A 15,806-nucleotide genomic window follows, 5' to 3' on the forward strand; every position below is an offset into this window, starting at 1 on the left:
GGCCTCCCCCTTGCCCCTGCAGCTGCGGAGGGTAGAGGGTGGCCGGGGGCCCCCGGGCACCGGAGGAGCTTGTGCCAGGGCGCGGGGCGGCTGGGGGCTGAGCTGTGGCTTGCAGCCCGCAGGCAGGGGGCCGGGCTGGGCTGGGAGGCTCCCGGGGGGGGTTCTCCCCGGCTCCGGTGGCAGCCTCTGAAATGCTGCCCTCCTCCCCGCTGCCAGATCCATGCCCCTTCCAGGAGCCCAGCCGGAGACCTCTCCGGAGGGACACAGCCGGGTGCCAGGGCGCGGGGCGGCTGGGGGCTGAGCTGTGGCTTGCAGCCCGCAGGCAGGGGGCCGGGCTGGGCTGGGAGGCTCCCGGGGGGGGTTCTCCCCGGCTCCGGTGGCAGCCTCTGAAATGCTGCCCTCCTCCCCGCTGCCAGATCCATGCCCCTTCCAGGAGCCCAGCCGGAGACCTCTCCGGAGGGACACAGCCGGAGCCCAAAAGAGAAGGCCGTTGCCTTGCTCCTGGCCTCGCGTGCAACCATGCACCCAGGCCCCTGCTGAGCCACGAGGGCTTGCTCCGAGCTGGGGCAGAGCAGAGTGCTTTCCCCCCAGCCCCAACCCACAGCCCCCGTGCTACTCCCATGCTGGGCTCTGCAGCTCCCACACGCCTGCCTGGGCACCTCCAGTCCCACTGGCACCTCTCTAACCTTCCCCCAGCTCCAGCCAGGCCCTGCAGGCTGCAGACAAAGCCTGCTCCTGTTCCGGGCTTGCCTCACCTGCACTGAGCAGCTTGGACCCGTCTCGCCCCCTCCGTGCTCACCTGGACCCTTCAGCGACCGGGAGAACTGAACTGGGAGCCACAAGGCCGGGCTCAGCTGCTTCAGCAGATGGCACCGTCTGCCCTGTAGCCTCACCACGAGGGTTGCAGCTGGGATGCCTCATGGCAGGTGCATCAGGGGTGGGTCCTCTCGTGGTGTCGTGCACGACCGTGGCACTGGGTAGGTTTTGCTAGCCAGCTCCATGCAGCGGGACAGCCTTGTTCTATGTGGGGCCTGCTGGGCTGGGTGTAAGAGCATTGGAGATGCTGTGGACCAGGTCAGACCCAGGTCTGTCGTGCCCAGTCCCTGGTGTCACTGGGCAGAGAGCGGAGCTGGACGGGAGAGGACAGGGTCCGAGCAGGGTTTTCCCTGTTCCTCTCTCCCTTGCAGCCCTTAAGGTCCAGGCCGGTCTGATGCAGAGGCCGTGCCCCTCGCTCCAGAGCGCCCCGTGCCCCTTTCCTCCAAGCCCGTGTCCAGTCCCGGGTGGATCTGCCCGAGCTCTCGGCTCCCACCGCAGCTGGTGACCATGAGCCCCCACTTTAATGCCACTTGGAGGGAAAAGAGAGGCTTGGTGTTCATGCTCAACTGCCGGCTGCTCGGTCCATGCTGTGACCCCTCGTCCTTGTCTGGAGAGAGACAGGCAATGATCGATCCCCAGGGACTTTCTCTTGGCCATTTTGTGCGTTGTGAATCCTTCTCCTGCCCCCTCCAGCATCTCTGCCCTGCCCAGGCCTGGCCTCATGAGTCTCTCTGAGGGAAGCCCCTCTGCAGCGGTCCTCATCCCCGCCACCCTTCTCTGCGCCTGCTCCAGCTCTTCTCTCTCCTCCTGGGGGTGCGAGGACGGAGCTGGGCACCACATTCAAGAGGTGGCCACCCCAGGGATTTCTCGCTTCCTTCCCAGGTCTGCACACAGCAAAACCCCATGCTTCTTCATTGGGGCTGGTGAAGTGGGGTTAGATAACTGGGTTTAATGCAGCTGTGAAGACACGGTGATGTGGGATTTCACTTGGTGCATCTGCTGCCCTCCACCGTTGTCTGCAGCTCTGCTTTCCCAGGTGCACCTAGCTACAGGGCAGCTGGAGCAGGCTGGAGCCAGAGGAGATGGCAGTGATGCTGCTAGGAGATGAAGGAAGAAGATGGGGAGCAGGGAGCAGCAGGCCTGCATCTGCTGCCAGTCCCCAGGCTGTGCACACGGGGGGCAAGCTGCCTCGCCACGGCACCTCCTCTCACCGGCTCCAGAAGTGACTCCACAATGGAGCCAAAACACAGAAGCAGGCCCTGGCTTTTCCATCTCCCAGCCAGGCTGTTGCTCCATGTATTCTCCATGCCCCAGCAGCTCCGACATGTCTGCACCCACCTGCCTGGCCTGCTGCGTGCCCCAGACAGAGGCTGCCCATGCCCTTGTGGCATCCGCGCTGCACCCCAGCTCTAGGGAGCCCACATGGAGCTCTTCTACTTCCCAAAAACCCACCTGCCTCGGGGCCACTCAGAGCTCAGGGATGTGGAAACCGCAGAGGAGACCCCGTGCAGCGCCCGCACTGCCCGGACCAGGCTGAGCCCCAGCAGCTGCAGAGGAAGGTTTTCCTAACATCCAACCTCAACTTTCCTTGCTGCAGCTTGAGCCCATTGCTCCTTGTCCTGTCACCTGCCCCCACTGAGAATAGTCCAGCTCCGTCCTCTTTGCAGCCCTCCTGCAGGGAGGTGAACGCTGCCATTCAATCCTGCCCTGAGACAGGACAGTTTAGGATCATGTAACTGGAGGGTTTTTCTCTTCCCCGAGAGGCGCTGGTGCTGCAGCCCAGGCTGGGGCTGGGGCTGGGCTGTGCCAGTGCTCCTGCTGGCACCAACCCCGCAGGGTCCTGCCTGGAGGGTCTCGGGCTCAGCCCCACGCTGCACTGGGGCAGGAAGGGATTTCCCGCCCCCCTCAGACTGGTTGCACTGGGGGGTTTGCCTTCCTCTGCAGCAGGGACATGACCTGGACTCTCTGCAGCGCCCATGACCCCCCTGGCAGCAGCAGGACGTTGGTGGCCGCAGCCCCCCTGTATCCTAGGGGCAGGGGCAGGAGCAGGAGCGATGCCTGGGGCTGTGTCGGGGTGACTGTCGCATGGCTCCGAGGTCAGACACGGGGTTTGTCTGGGCTGGTTTGGACGGGGCTGATCCTGTCTCAGGAGTGGATGTGACCCTGCAGCTCCCTCCCAGCCCCACGGCTCTGGGACTCTATGATCTTCACACCCCTTCCACCCCGGCTGGGCAGGGCTGCCGTGGCTTTCTCCTCTGCCCCTTTCTTCCCCTGCAATATGGCTAAGCTGAGCTACAAGCCTTACAGAGACAATGAATGGTCGGGATGCTCAGGGCCGGGCTGGCTCCAGTTCCGGGGGCACTAGACGCACTCAGGACCCCTGTATCACACTGCCGGCAGCATCCCAGCCCCTGACAGCTGCCTCCGGGGCCTTGCTCGACCCCCAGCTGCCCTCCTACCACCCCCGAGACGAGTTCCCCCTGCCCAGACCTCTCCCCTTCCTGCCCTCTCTCTTTCAGCTGATGCTCCCCTGTCCCCTTTGGCCAGGCACCTTCAGCTAAGCTGCAAGCAGCAGTGAGGAAGAGGAGGAGGAGGAGGAAGAGGATGCATGGCCCCTGCAGTTTGCAGGGACTCAGGGTTGTGGAGTCAGGGAGGGAAGGGACCAGGTGCAGACTGCAGGTGAGACCTGGAAGGGATTTGGGGGCAGGTCCAGGGGGATGGGAAAAGCCCTGTCCCATGGGCTGCGGTGGCTTCTCCACTCACAGCCCGGGCTGGGAGCCTGCAGCCCTCTGGCCAACACTGGCTGCAGCCGCAGGATCCCAGGACCCCAGGGACTTCAGGCTGGGCAGGACCTCACATGTAGCCCAGTCCTTGCAGGATCAGCCCTGACTAAACCCGCCCAGACATGGGTCTGTCCAAACTGCCCCTGAAAATATCCAGGGGTGGAGATTCCCCCCCATCTCTAGGTGCCTGTTTCAATCCCTATAGGACCAGCCTCCTCGTCTCCAGCCTCGGTTTCCCCTGCTGCAGCTGGAGGCCGTGTCTCCAGCCGCTGTGTCATCACCCTTCAAGATCAAATCCCCCGTCAGGCTTCTCCTCTCCAGACTCGATCATCCCAACCCGTCCTCACCTGCCTTGTCTCCCAGGCCCCTGCTCATTTCTGCTGCCCTACCTGGACTCTTTGCAACCTTTCCCCATCACAGGGCAGTTGCAGAGAGCTGCAACCTGCTCAGCACCGCGCAGAGCTAGCTCCCAGGTCAAGAAGCCTCTCCAACCCCACAACACCACTCATCCTTGGGTTTCTGAGCCATGTTTTTACCCTGAGAGCAGAAGCCACGTCCCACCCACGCCAGCTGCCATGCGTGACTGCAGAGACGTAGGCACGGTGGGAACGGTGGCACGATGGTCAGGCTCTTCCTCCCAGACCGGAGATCTTCCTCTCAGCCTGGGGCTCTCTGCCTCTCCGATGCCACAGGCTTGTTGTCTTCAGCCAAACAAGGGTCTTCTGGGGATCCAGGGGCTGCTCTTCACTTAGCAAGAGGCCTGAAGAAGGTGTCAAAACCTAAGAAACAGGAGAAAACCCGGCAGGGGGTGAGGGAGATTCCCCCGCCTGCCCGCCCGCCCGCCGCTGGCCTGAGTAGGAGAGCAATTATCAGCACACGCGTGAGAAAAAGCACAGAGCAGGGTCCCCTCATGCGCTGGACCGTCCACGATGTCCACGGCCAGCTGCCAGACAGACCCGTCACACAGGACTTTGGGTCGGGCTGGCCCTAAATGTCCCAGGTGGATCCAGATGGGTCTTGTATCCAACCTGTAAGATGTTTTTAATGAGGCAAACTTGCTGTTTTTCAGACAGGAACCATTTCTCCAGAGACGCTCAGGCTACACCCTCCGTGCACTGGAAAATAGGGTTTCATAGAGGCTTAAAGCCGGGACCCCGGATGGGAGCGGGGCAGGGCAGGGACCCAGAGAGGATCCAGCCCACGCGGGGTTGGTGCCAGCAGGAGCATTGGCACGGCCCAGCCCCATCCCCAGCCTGGGCTGCAGCACCAGTGCCATGTGGGGAGGCTTAGACCCCCTGTCAGAGGGAACAGAAAGCAGGGAAGGGGGCACCCGGCACAGCCCAGAAGCCTGGGACACCCCCAGACTTACTGATGCAAGACACCGGAGGTGCTCCTGCATTTCTACCCAGCACCGATCATCGAACCAACAGTCGCGGCCACCCCAGCTGGGATCAGAGCAGCCCCTGAAGCAGCAGGAAGGGGAGAGTGGCTGGTACCTTCCTGTGTCTAAAACTCCCAGAGGCACTCGCTGGTGACCTCCTCGCCGTCTGCCCACAGCATCCCGCTCCGGTCCCCACGCAGGTAGTAGCCATTGGGTGCCAGGACAGCCAGCACATTGTTCCCGCGCATCTCGAGGTAGAAGTTCAAGGCAAACTTCCCCCCGGTCCTGAAGGTGCCGTCCGAGGATAGAGACCAGAAGCCCCTGCCATGAGCTAGGAAGGAAGGAAGAGGGGGGTCATGACATGGTGGGAGGCACTGAGGGGCCCCACGGGCCCCAGGGAAGAGCTCCCCAATGCAGAGAGACCAAAGGGGCCTCTCTATTGCAATGGGCCAGCCCTCACCTTGGAAGTGGTAGATGCCCTGCACGCAGGGCAGCAGCTCAGTGCAGTCAGGGTCCGCCAAGTTGCATTGCAGGGCCTCGTGACAGGCGGAGCTCCCCACGTAGCCGTACCGCCCGTGCAGCACCAGGAAGGGGCGGTTGGACAGGCGCACCCCAAACACCTCGTTGGGCCCTGCCGTGCCAGGCCAGGGGGAGGTTAACATGGCTATACCCAGCCCCGGCTGCCCCTTGCCCTGCCCGGGGTCCCCAGAGGGTCCCTTTCTGCCTGGTACAGAAGCATCGGGTATCTCCCCTCCTCGGGTTGTTGCATCCTAGGGTGCAGAGCTCCCTGCCTGGGCACCACCTGCTGAGAGCCCCCAAGCAATGCCAGGCTGTGGGTGGGGGGCACGGGAGATGGGATCCACGGGACACAGTGCATGGGGTGGGGCAGGGGCATCATTAGGATACACATGCCCCTTGCTGAGACCTAAAGTCCTGGCTTCTTGCTTCTGGAGGTGACATAGGGGCATGGGGGGGCAGGGAGACCCCCCCACTGCTGGTTCATGCCCCTGGAGCGTGTCCAGCCCCACCCCTGAGTGCCCCAGCTCTGCCCTCGATGAGTTGCCCTCACCCGGCTGCGCGGCACTGGCCACCACCAACCCCACAGGCAGGGTGCCCAAGTACCGGCCATTGAAAGCTTGCAGGACGACCTGCCCGTGGTGCCAGGTGATGCGGAAGTTGGTCTCCGGCTCCATGCGCAGCCCATTGGCCACGATGCTCTTGGATTTCCTCTGCAGAGAGCCGAGGGGGTGCAATGAGCTCAGCCCATCCGGTGCTAGGAGCCACCCCTGAGCCCATCTCTCATCGACCTTGTCCCCAAAAGCCAGGTTGTCGGCCCAAGGGAAACTTTTATACTGGCAAGCAGTGAATTTTTTTTTTTTTTTTTACTGACAGCAGAACCTTTTTCCTGACATGCATTTTTACAGACCTGTGTTTTATGTCATGGAAATGCAGATGCTTCTGCCAGGCCCTGGATGGCAGGAGCAAGGACTGAGGTCACCTTTAGGGCTTTAGCCCCAAAGATAGTAAAATAGTTTGGTGGTCAGTAAAAGTTTACCCTGCTTGACTGCAGCAATGGTCTTACATCGTGCTGTCCCCACCCCACCCTCATGTCCTGATACCCTTGAGCCACACTGTGCTGTGCCACCTTCCCCCCAATCCCCAGACAGCTGGCAACCCTGCCTAGGAGAGAAGAGGCCCTAGGGTACATGGATGGATTTTGTGCACTCAGTGAGGATGCCAGCCTCTCCTGGCTGGTCTGTGGGGCCAGGTGCACATCATCCATAGAAAACAGTGCTAGCACTGCCTGGATAGCGGGGATGCCCATGCTTTTTCTGGGCCCCCTGGAAGAAGAGAAAGACTCGTTCACCTGGGCCAGGTAGCTGTTGTTGATAGCTTTGAACTGCACCGTCTTGGTGTCTCGGTCATACTCGTAAAGGAACACGGACTTGGGTGTCACTTTGTCAGTGCCGGCGTACACTTCTGTGTCTGCAGAGCAAGGGGACGTGATCATTCGCCCTCCAGCCACATGCCCCATGATGGGGCCCTTCCAGGGGGCCTGGTCAGAGCCCCATTTCAGTCCACAAAATCCTATTCCTAGGATGTCCATAGTACAGAGCGGTAGCACCAGCCTGCTTTCCCCTGCAGGGAAACTGAGGCACAAAGAAGACAAGCATAGCTGTGCATGTGCTGGGTGCAGGGGGGCCAGGACCTGTTCCACTGACTCCTAGGAGGTGGAAGGGGGCTGTGGGTCCTCTATTCCACAAATAGAGCAATGCTACATCTCAGCGTCCCTGCCCAGTGTGTATCCAGCCTCTGCTTCTGGACCCTCTCCATGTCCCTCTTAAAATGTCCTTCAAGCTATGTGTCTGCCAGCAATGGAGGGGGCGAATCTTGGGTTCCTGAATTGGCCAGAAAGATGCCACTAGCTTTGGGTGCCAGGGAGCCCTTGGCATTTTGGGGTCAGAGCCTGGTGCTGATTCACCACTGCACATTGCATCGACCTGAAGATGCAGGAAACAAACCAGACACTGTGGAAAGCCACATTTTGGGGACTTCCCTGGGGTCTCCTAGGAGCTCTGGAGCAGAGGTAGGAGTAGACCCGACTCCTCCAAGGTGGCCTTCAGCAGCCAGGGTCTGCCTGGGACCATCTTCTCTCTTTCTCTCAAGCCAGCTCAGCCTTTTTCATGGACACTTCTTCCAATGCCTGCTAGACTGACAGCCTCACAGAGGCATACACAACTCACGCTGGAAGGGACTAGTCCAACCCCTGCTCCAAGCAGGAGCAGCCCCAACGACACCATCCCAGCTAAGGCTTTGTCTAGCCGGGTCTTAAACCTCCAAGGATGGAGACTGCACCACCTCTCTGGGGAGCCCGTTCCAGTGCTTCACCGCCCTCCACATGAGAGAGTTTTTCCTAATATCCAACCTCAACTTCCCTTGCTGCAGCTTGAGCCCATTGCTCCTTGTCCTGCCATCTGCCCCCACCGAGACCAGCCCAGCTCCATCCTCTTTGCTGCCCCCCTGCAGGGAGGTGAAGGCTGCTATTCAATCCCCCTCGGTCTTCTCTTCTGCAGACTCAATCAGCCCATTTCCCTCAGCCCCTCCTCACCAGTCCTGTCCCCCCAGTCCCCCAACCATTTTCATTGCCCTCCGCTGGACTCTCTCCAATGTGTCCACATCCTTTCTGTAGTGGGGGCCCACAGCTGGACACAGGACTCCAGATGTGCCCCACTTTAGCCCTGATTCTTCTCTGGAGTGGCCCCTGAATGAAGCCGGGGTCTTACAGAAATTACGGCATGCATCCAATTAAACTGAAGACGATGCCCTAAAGCAGTCACGCGCAGGGCAGAGTTCAGGTTACGCAGGCAGCCAAAAGAAGTTCCTGCTCGGTTTTTGGCTACAGAAAAATGCTAGAGCCGTTCTTCTGTTGCAAACAACCCAGCAAGATGCGGCAGGGCAGGATGGAGCCCTCTGGGCCCGGTTTGTGAATCACGTGCAGGTGTTTGCACACCTCACAGTGCTAATAGTGTGTGGCATCCTTAAAAGGGTCTCACTGGGCCGTGCCAATGCTCCTGCTGGCACCGACCCCGCAGGGTCCTAGCTGGAGGGTTTTGCCCCCGCGTTCAGGCTCAGCCCCACGCTGCACTGGGCAGGAAGGGATTTCCCCCCTGCTCAGACTGGTTGCACCGGGGGGTTTTTGCCTTCCCCTGCAACAGGGTGGATGTGACCCCGCAGCTCCTTGCCAGGCCTGTCTCCTACAACCTCGCAGACCCCAGGGTACCTCCAACCACCCCACCATGCTCCAGCTGCTGTCTCGCTGGCAGTACCCCCCATCCAGCCCCTGCTCCGAAGCCCCCAGGCCACATCCTGCCCCACGTCCCTGCAGCCCTTGGGGGTCTCCCCAAAGTCCCTCCCGCCCACCCCAGCTCAGCCCAGAAAGCGGAGTTGACTTGCCGCAGATGATGGACACGTATCTCCTGGCCTGGGTTCGCAGGCTGACCCATGTGGGGCACCTCTTCAGCACGAACCACCTGTCTTCTTCCGAGGGCTGGTCCACGAGGCCTAGGAGCCGTCGCCCGCCCTGGGGGCACAGCACGCGCCCGTCGGGGTGGCTCAGGCTGGCCAGGCCCCCGGGCACCAGGCTGAGGCGGAACGCAGTGTCCGCCGAGGGCTGCGGGGCCAGCTTCTCCGCCCGGGACACATACGTGTGGGCAGCCGTCTCCACGTGGCACAGGCTGCCACGGAAGCGCAGCACAAAGCCACACTCCTGGCCGGAGGGCACGGGCTGGGCCACCCACACCTGGTCCACATGGGGATCAGCACGGGCGTAGCACCGGCTGGCAGGGGGATACAGCGCCACGTGGGCATGGATGGCCGGCTGGGGCAGCCACAGGTGGCGGGGGGCGCGGGGCTGGTGGGACACACAGAGCACGTTCTCCCCGTCCGACTCCAGGAACTTGCCGCCGTCCAGCTGCTGCAGGGTCCAGGCGCCGTCCCCGTGCAGCTGCAGCAGGAACTGGCTTTGCCCCGGGGTGGCGGGGTGCCCGCACCGGACCCCGCCGTCGGGGTCCACCAGCAAGTGGTGGCCTTGGTGTCCCAGCAGCTCCACCACCACTTGCTTCCCGCATTTCTGGCTCACCCGCAGCTCCCAGGTCTGCCGTGGAGCAAGGGTTCAGAGTGAGCCGGGCATTGGGTTACCCCCACCTCTGTCGTGCAGGGGCAGAGAGGGAGGCCTCTCCACCCTATACCCGCCCCGCTGCTGATCCCACCTCTCCGTGGACATGGATCCATCCCCTCCCATGGCCCAGCTCCTTCCCATGCTTCTTCCCCTCCCCTGCTTTGCCAGGCCCTTCCCTGTGGCTTGCAGCCCAGCCTGTCCCCACCTTGCTCATGGCCACCCTCCTGTCCATGCCAAGCCATGCCCTGTTCTCCGTGCCACGGCAGTCGGGCACGCAACCTGGCGCTGGCAGCAGGGCTTTCCAGGCAGCACGCAGGGCAGAGCAGCTCAGGGAAAGTGGCGGAGGCAGGGGCTAAACTCCACCCAAACATTCAAACTGCCTGGGAAGGGGCAGTGGCATTTCTATCCAGGCAGTGCTGAGAAAGCCCATGGGCTTCCCAGCTCGTGATTATCTCCTCTCTCCCTGCTAATCTCTTAACTGTACAGGTGTTAAGGCCTCTCTCTCTCCTTTTTAATGCTCTTGATGCTTCACTATTGAAACCCTCCTTTTAGGGTTGCCATATTTCCAGTTCCAAAAAAGAGGACACCTGTTGTGGGGGGGGGGGGCCCCGCCCTCCCACACCCGCTTGCCCGCCTGGCTGCCAGTACCCTGCACTCCCCACCCACAGCCCCCCGCCTCCCCAGTGCCCCTCAGGCCCAGGGCAGACCTGCCCCAGCCCTGCTGGTGCCCCTCACTCCCAACCCACAGCCCCTGCCCCCCATGCCCTGCTGCACCCCTAGCACCTGGACACCATCTCCCAGCGCTGGCAGGCACTCGCCTTCCCCACACACACCCATCCCCTCCACACACCCCTGAGACACACGCGTGCACGCACACACACACACACCCCCAGACAGTCCCCAAACTCTGGCCGTCTACCCCCCACCCCCTATAGACGTACCCATTTCCGGCTGCTCCCTACACCCTGCCTGGCTGTATGCCAGCCACGTGCACGTGTGCGCCCAGATGCACGTGGCACCCCCTGCCTCCAATCGCCCTGAGCAGCCCCTTGCAGGATGAAAGGCTGCCAGCCTGCAAGGGGAAACCTACGCTTTCCTTCTTTAAAGAGGAAAATCCATGTTTTTCTACAGCAAACGGAAAACCCGGGTGCCTGGCAAACACGCTCGCTGCTAGGACATGTCAGGACATGCCGTTCTACCAGCAAACTCCTGGGCATTTGCTCCTATTTCAAAAAAACCGCACAGATGAAGGACTCAGAAAGAAGACATGTCTGGGGAAACCCGGATATATGGTAACCCCACTTCTTCCAGCAGCATTGCTGTCTCTTGGCCATTCTCAGTAATGTTTCTCTTCCATCCCACACCCCTGCAGACTGTTTTAGCACCAGCTAAAAACTTTAACTCTGCTGTGGTCATATGAACTCTGGTGTGGAAATGACTGGAGCATTTGTTAAGATACTCAAGGAGGCTAGAGTTTGTTTTATGAGCCTGAATAAGAGATGTGCATTTAACTGCAATAACAGCGGGATGAATGATACAGGATCTTTTGACTACTTTCTGCCTACATTGCTATGGATTTTTTTTTTAACTTTATATATAACCTAGCAAAGGAGTGCACATTCATAGAATCAGAGAAGCAAGGCTGGAAGGGACCTCAAGACATCATCTAGTCCAGCTGAGCTAATAGTGGTATTTGTTTTTGCTTTGATCTTCAACTGGACAAGTGTGAAGTCCTGCACTGAGGAGGGAGCAATCCCCTGCACCAGTGCAGGCTGGGGGTGATGGACTGGGCAGCAGCTCTGCAGAAAAGGACCTGGGGGGACAGAGGACAAGGAGCTGACCAGGAGCCAGCAGTGTGCCCTTGTGCCAAGAAGGGTAACGGCATCCTGGGCTGCATTGGTAGGAGCATTGCCACAGATCAAGGGCAGTGATTCCTCCCCTCTGTTCAGCACTGGGGAGGCCACATATGGAGTCCTGTGTCCAGCTGTGGGCCCCCACTACAGAAAAAATGTGGACACATTGGGGAGAGTCCAGAAAATGGTTGTGGGGCTCGGGGCATGACTGGTGAGGAGAGGCTGAGGGAACTGGGCTGATTGAGTCTGCAGAAGAGAAGACCGAGGGGGATTGAATAGCAGCCTTCACCTCCCTGCAGGGGGGCTGCAAAGAGGCTGGAGCTGGACTGGTCTCAGCGAGGGCAGATGACAGAAGGAGCAATGGGCTCCTGTTGCAACAAGGGAAGTTGAGGTTGGATATTAGGAAGAATTTTTACACAAGGAGGGTGGTGAAGCACTGGAGCAGGCTCCCCAGAGAGGCGGTGCAGTCTCCATCCTTAGAGGTTTTAAAGACCCGGGTAGACAAAGCCTTGGCTGGGATGATGTAGTTGGGGCTGGTCCTGCTTGGAGCAGGGGTTGGACTAGAGGTGACCACCTGAACTCCCTTCCAGCCCAAGTTGTCTGTGATTCTATAAGAGGTCTCTCATGGATCTGGGGTTGTTTAATATCTTCATTAATGATTTGGACAATGGGATGTTTAGCTGATTTCCAGATGACACCACGTTGGTGGGGTCGCAGACACTCTGGAGGGCAGGGCTGGATCCAGATTGACCTGGATAGACTGGAGAAATGGTCTGTGATTAATGAGATGAGATTCAGCAAGGACAAGTGCAAGGGCCTGGACCTGGGAGGGAATAAGGGCATGCAGGACCGGCCGGGGGAACGACTGGCCAGGCTGCAGCGCTGGGGGGGGCTGCGGATCATAAACGGACGAGCCAGCAGCGCGCTCTTGTTGCAATCCCAGCCAGCAGCTTCCTGGGTTGTATGAACAGGAGCATCACTTGCAAATCCAGGCAATGATTTCCCCGCTCCATTCAGCATTGCAGAGGCCTCCCCGGGAGTCCTGCATCCAGTTCTGGGCCCTGCACTTGAAGGAGTTTGGAAAGAGTCCAGCGCAAGGCGATAAATTGATCAGGACGTGAGAGACAAGACTGATGAGGAAAGGCTGGAAGAACCGGGAGAGACTGAGCCTGGAGAAGAGAAGCCTGAGGGGGGATTTGATCACAGCATTCATGTCCCCCAAGGGTGATGGCGGAGAGGATGGAGACGGGCTTTTCTCTGTGGCCACAGGGGACTGGACTAAGAGCAATGGGCTCCAGCTGCAGCCGGGGAAACTGAGGCTGGAGACGAGGAGTGGTCAGACTCTGAGCGGGGTCCGGCATTGCAACAGACACCTAGAGGAGTGGTAGGATCTCCATCCTTGGAGGGTTTTGAGACCCGGTTGGACAGACCCGTGGCAGGGCTGGCTTAGGCAGGTGAGATCCTGCATGGAGCAGGGGGCTGGACACGATGTGGCCTCGTGAGGTCCCTTCCAGCTGGACTCTCCCATGACCCTGGGATCCAGTAAGGACCTGGCCGAGCCCCTGCCTCTTTCTGGGCCCAGATTTGAACACAGGGAGAGGACCCGAGAAGAAAATGCCCGTGGCTTAGAAGAGAGCACAGGCCCCAGCTCTGCATCATCTCCTGACCAGCCATGCAGGGCCAGGAGGGCTATTCCCTCTCTCCCTTTATGCCTCAGTTTCCCCATCAGTAAAACAGGGGCAACACACACACACACATACACACACAAACCCATCCACCACACACATGCACACGCTCCGGGACTTATAATGGCACATGCAGGCCCACACGTGCACATGGCCCTAGCCCCGCCGTGCAACATGTTGCAGAGACAGCTTTTAAAGGGGCTTGCAGAAAGAGGCCTGCAGTGTCCAGGTTCCCCCTCCCGGGCACAGGCTGGGATCAGTGCCCAGGCCAGGCCAGCTGGGCACAGGAGTCTGCACTGGGTGCCCTCTGCAGAGACCTGGCTTCCAGGATGTGCCCAAAGCAGGGCAGGGCACCGTTGGCAGAGAAATCCTGTTGCTGTATGCCACATTTCCTTCTGCTAGGAAGATCAGTGCACACACACATGCACACATGGATACACGCATAAAGACAGACGTGCACACACAGGTATGACTGTGTATGTGCCCACATACAGGCACACACACATACATGCAAGCACCCAGGGACACACACACAGTGCAAGCACACAGGTATGCACACATGCATGTGCACACCTTCTCTTCCCCCCAGTCTGCCCATGCATGCAGACATGCACACACACACATGCATGCATACACACACATCCACATGCACACCCCCTTCTTCACCCAAGCCACCCATGTATGCAGACAGGCACACACACACACAGGCATGCATGCTCATGTACACACACATGCACACACATATCACCCACACACACATGCACCCTCTCCTCCCCCCAGCCACCCATGTGCAGACATACACACACATCCACATGCACACCCCCTTCTTCACCCAAGCCACCCATGTATGCAGACAGGCACACACACACACAGGCATGCATGCTCACTTGTACACACATGCACACACATATCACCCACACACACATGCACCCTCTCCTCCCCCCAGCCACCCATGTGCAGACATACACACGCACATATGCGACATGCTCACACATGCACACACACACATACATCCACATGCGTGCACAAGCATCACCCACACACACATGCACAGCCCCTCCTCCCCCACAATCTGCCCATGCATGCAAAAACGCACACACATGCAAGCATGCTCACATGTACACATACATGCACACACAATACACATGCCTGCATGCACACCCTGTCCTCCCCCCAGTCCACCCATGCATGCAGACACGCACACGCATCACCCACATGCATGCATGCACACATCCCCCCACTCCCCAAGAGCCATGCAAGCGTCCCCTGCTGCTGTGGTCACACCTCCAGGGTGGTAGATGGGTGCATACAGCTGCCAGGGGAGCGGGTGGCATGTCCCGGGCCCTGCAGAGGCTCGTTCGCTGCCCTCACCTGTTTCCTGCCCAATGTCTTTCCCAGGGCAGTGACGCCATCCCGGAAGCACTCGTTGGACAGGTAGCTCCCGGCCCAGTCAATCAGCCCCACTCTCATGGCTCCGCAACAGCTGGTGCGTCCGTCGACACGAGGGAGATGTACCCAGGAGGTGCCCGGCGCTCAATGACCCCCACCGGCCCGGCTCCGGCCATCAGATCCCCTCCGTAGGCATCAGAGAGGCAGGCAGAGAGGCTGGTGCCCTCCCGGTCTGGGGCACTGGGGCAGGGAGCCCCGTTAAAACCAACCCTGGGAGGCCTGGCATTTGTGACACGCGCGTGACCTCGTGGCAACCACGGCGGGTCCAGCCTCACAATGGGCCTGATCCTGTGCCCACTGGGTCGGGGGTCATAGGGCCGTAGAGGATAGGGATGGACGGGAGCTGTGGGGTCACATCCGGTCCAGCCCCCAGGTCATCTCGTAGTCCATAGAGAACCCATAGAGTCCTATGGGGCTGGCAGGGAGCTGAGGGGTCACATCCAGTCCAAGCAGGATCAGCCCCATCCAAACCAGCCCAGATAAACCCCATGTCCAACCTCGGAGCCACTGACACAGCCCCCGGGATACAAGGGGGCCGCGACCGCCAACGTCCTGCTGGTGCCGGGGGGGTCACGGGCGCTGCAAAGAGCCCAGGCCCAGCCCGTGCCCCCACTGCAGAGGAAGGCAAAACCCCCCAGTGCAACCAGGCTGACCAGGGCCACGCTCAGCCCCCCTGCTCCCACCCAAAAAGGACCCAGCAACAGTGGGTAAAATCCTTTATTGGCACTGTTGGGTCTCGAGGCCTCGGCCCCTTCCCCGAGCCCAGAACAGGCACCGGGGGCATTGCTACTGCAGGGGGTCAGCAGCCGGCTGCGGGGGGGAAGGGGGTACAGGATGGGGGGTCCCTGGAGTCTCAAGGGTCCCTTCTTCAGGCCCCAGTGGTGGTGAGGAGAGCCTGTCACAACAGGGGATGCTCGCCTGGGTGGAGGGGGGCTGCAGCCCCTTATTGCTGGTATCAAGTGCAGGAGGCTGGGGTCCCAGGCGAGACTCGAACTCAGGTCCCGGAGCCCAGGGCCCCCCCGCCAGATTTCGGGTCGGGGCCTAGCACCATGTGGGAAGTCGATTGCACGTCTCCGGGGCAGGGCCGGGGGGCTGAGAGGGGGCGCGAGCCCCCTCTATAAGTCAATGGTGTCGCTGCCGACGCTGAGCTGGGCGCTTTTG

At 60.4% G+C, this 15,806-nt stretch overlaps 1 protein-coding gene across 1 annotated transcript; it reads right to left on the minus strand.

Moving 5' to 3' along the window:
* Positions 1-5,105: 5,105 nt before the first annotated feature.
* Positions 5,106-14,666, minus strand: FSCN3 (fascin actin-bundling protein 3). Its single transcript, XM_006033611.1, has 6 exons — positions 14,568-14,666; positions 8,935-9,634; positions 6,848-6,966; positions 6,050-6,209; positions 5,441-5,611; positions 5,106-5,311 (listed from the first exon to the last, which is right to left on the minus strand). Exons 1-6 carry the CDS (start codon positions 14,664-14,666, stop codon positions 5,106-5,108), a joined length of 1,455 nt encoding a protein of 484 aa, XP_006033673.1.
* Between the last annotated feature and the right edge of the window lie 1,140 nt (positions 14,667-15,806).

This window comes from Alligator sinensis, unplaced genomic scaffold (assembly GCF_000455745.1).
Source record: "Alligator sinensis unplaced genomic scaffold, ASM45574v1 scaffold1083_1, whole genome shotgun sequence".
NCBI lineage: Eukaryota > Metazoa > Chordata > Crocodylia > Alligatoridae > Alligator > Alligator sinensis.

Excerpts from the sequence above, each read along its gene's own strand:
- FSCN3 (XM_006033611.1), bottom strand. The coding sequence starts at position 14,666 with ATGAGAGTGGGGCTGATTGACTGGGCCGGGAGCTACCTGTCCAACGAG. Across the intron at positions 6,210-6,847 it reads ACAACAGCTACCTGGCCCAG|AGGAAATCCAAGAGCATCGT; the intron begins GTGAACGAGTCT and ends GGCTCTCTGCAG. Across the intron at positions 5,312-5,440 it reads GGGCATCTACCACTTCCAAG|CTCATGGCAGGGGCTTCTGG; the intron begins GTGAGGGCTGGC and ends CTTCCTTCCTAG.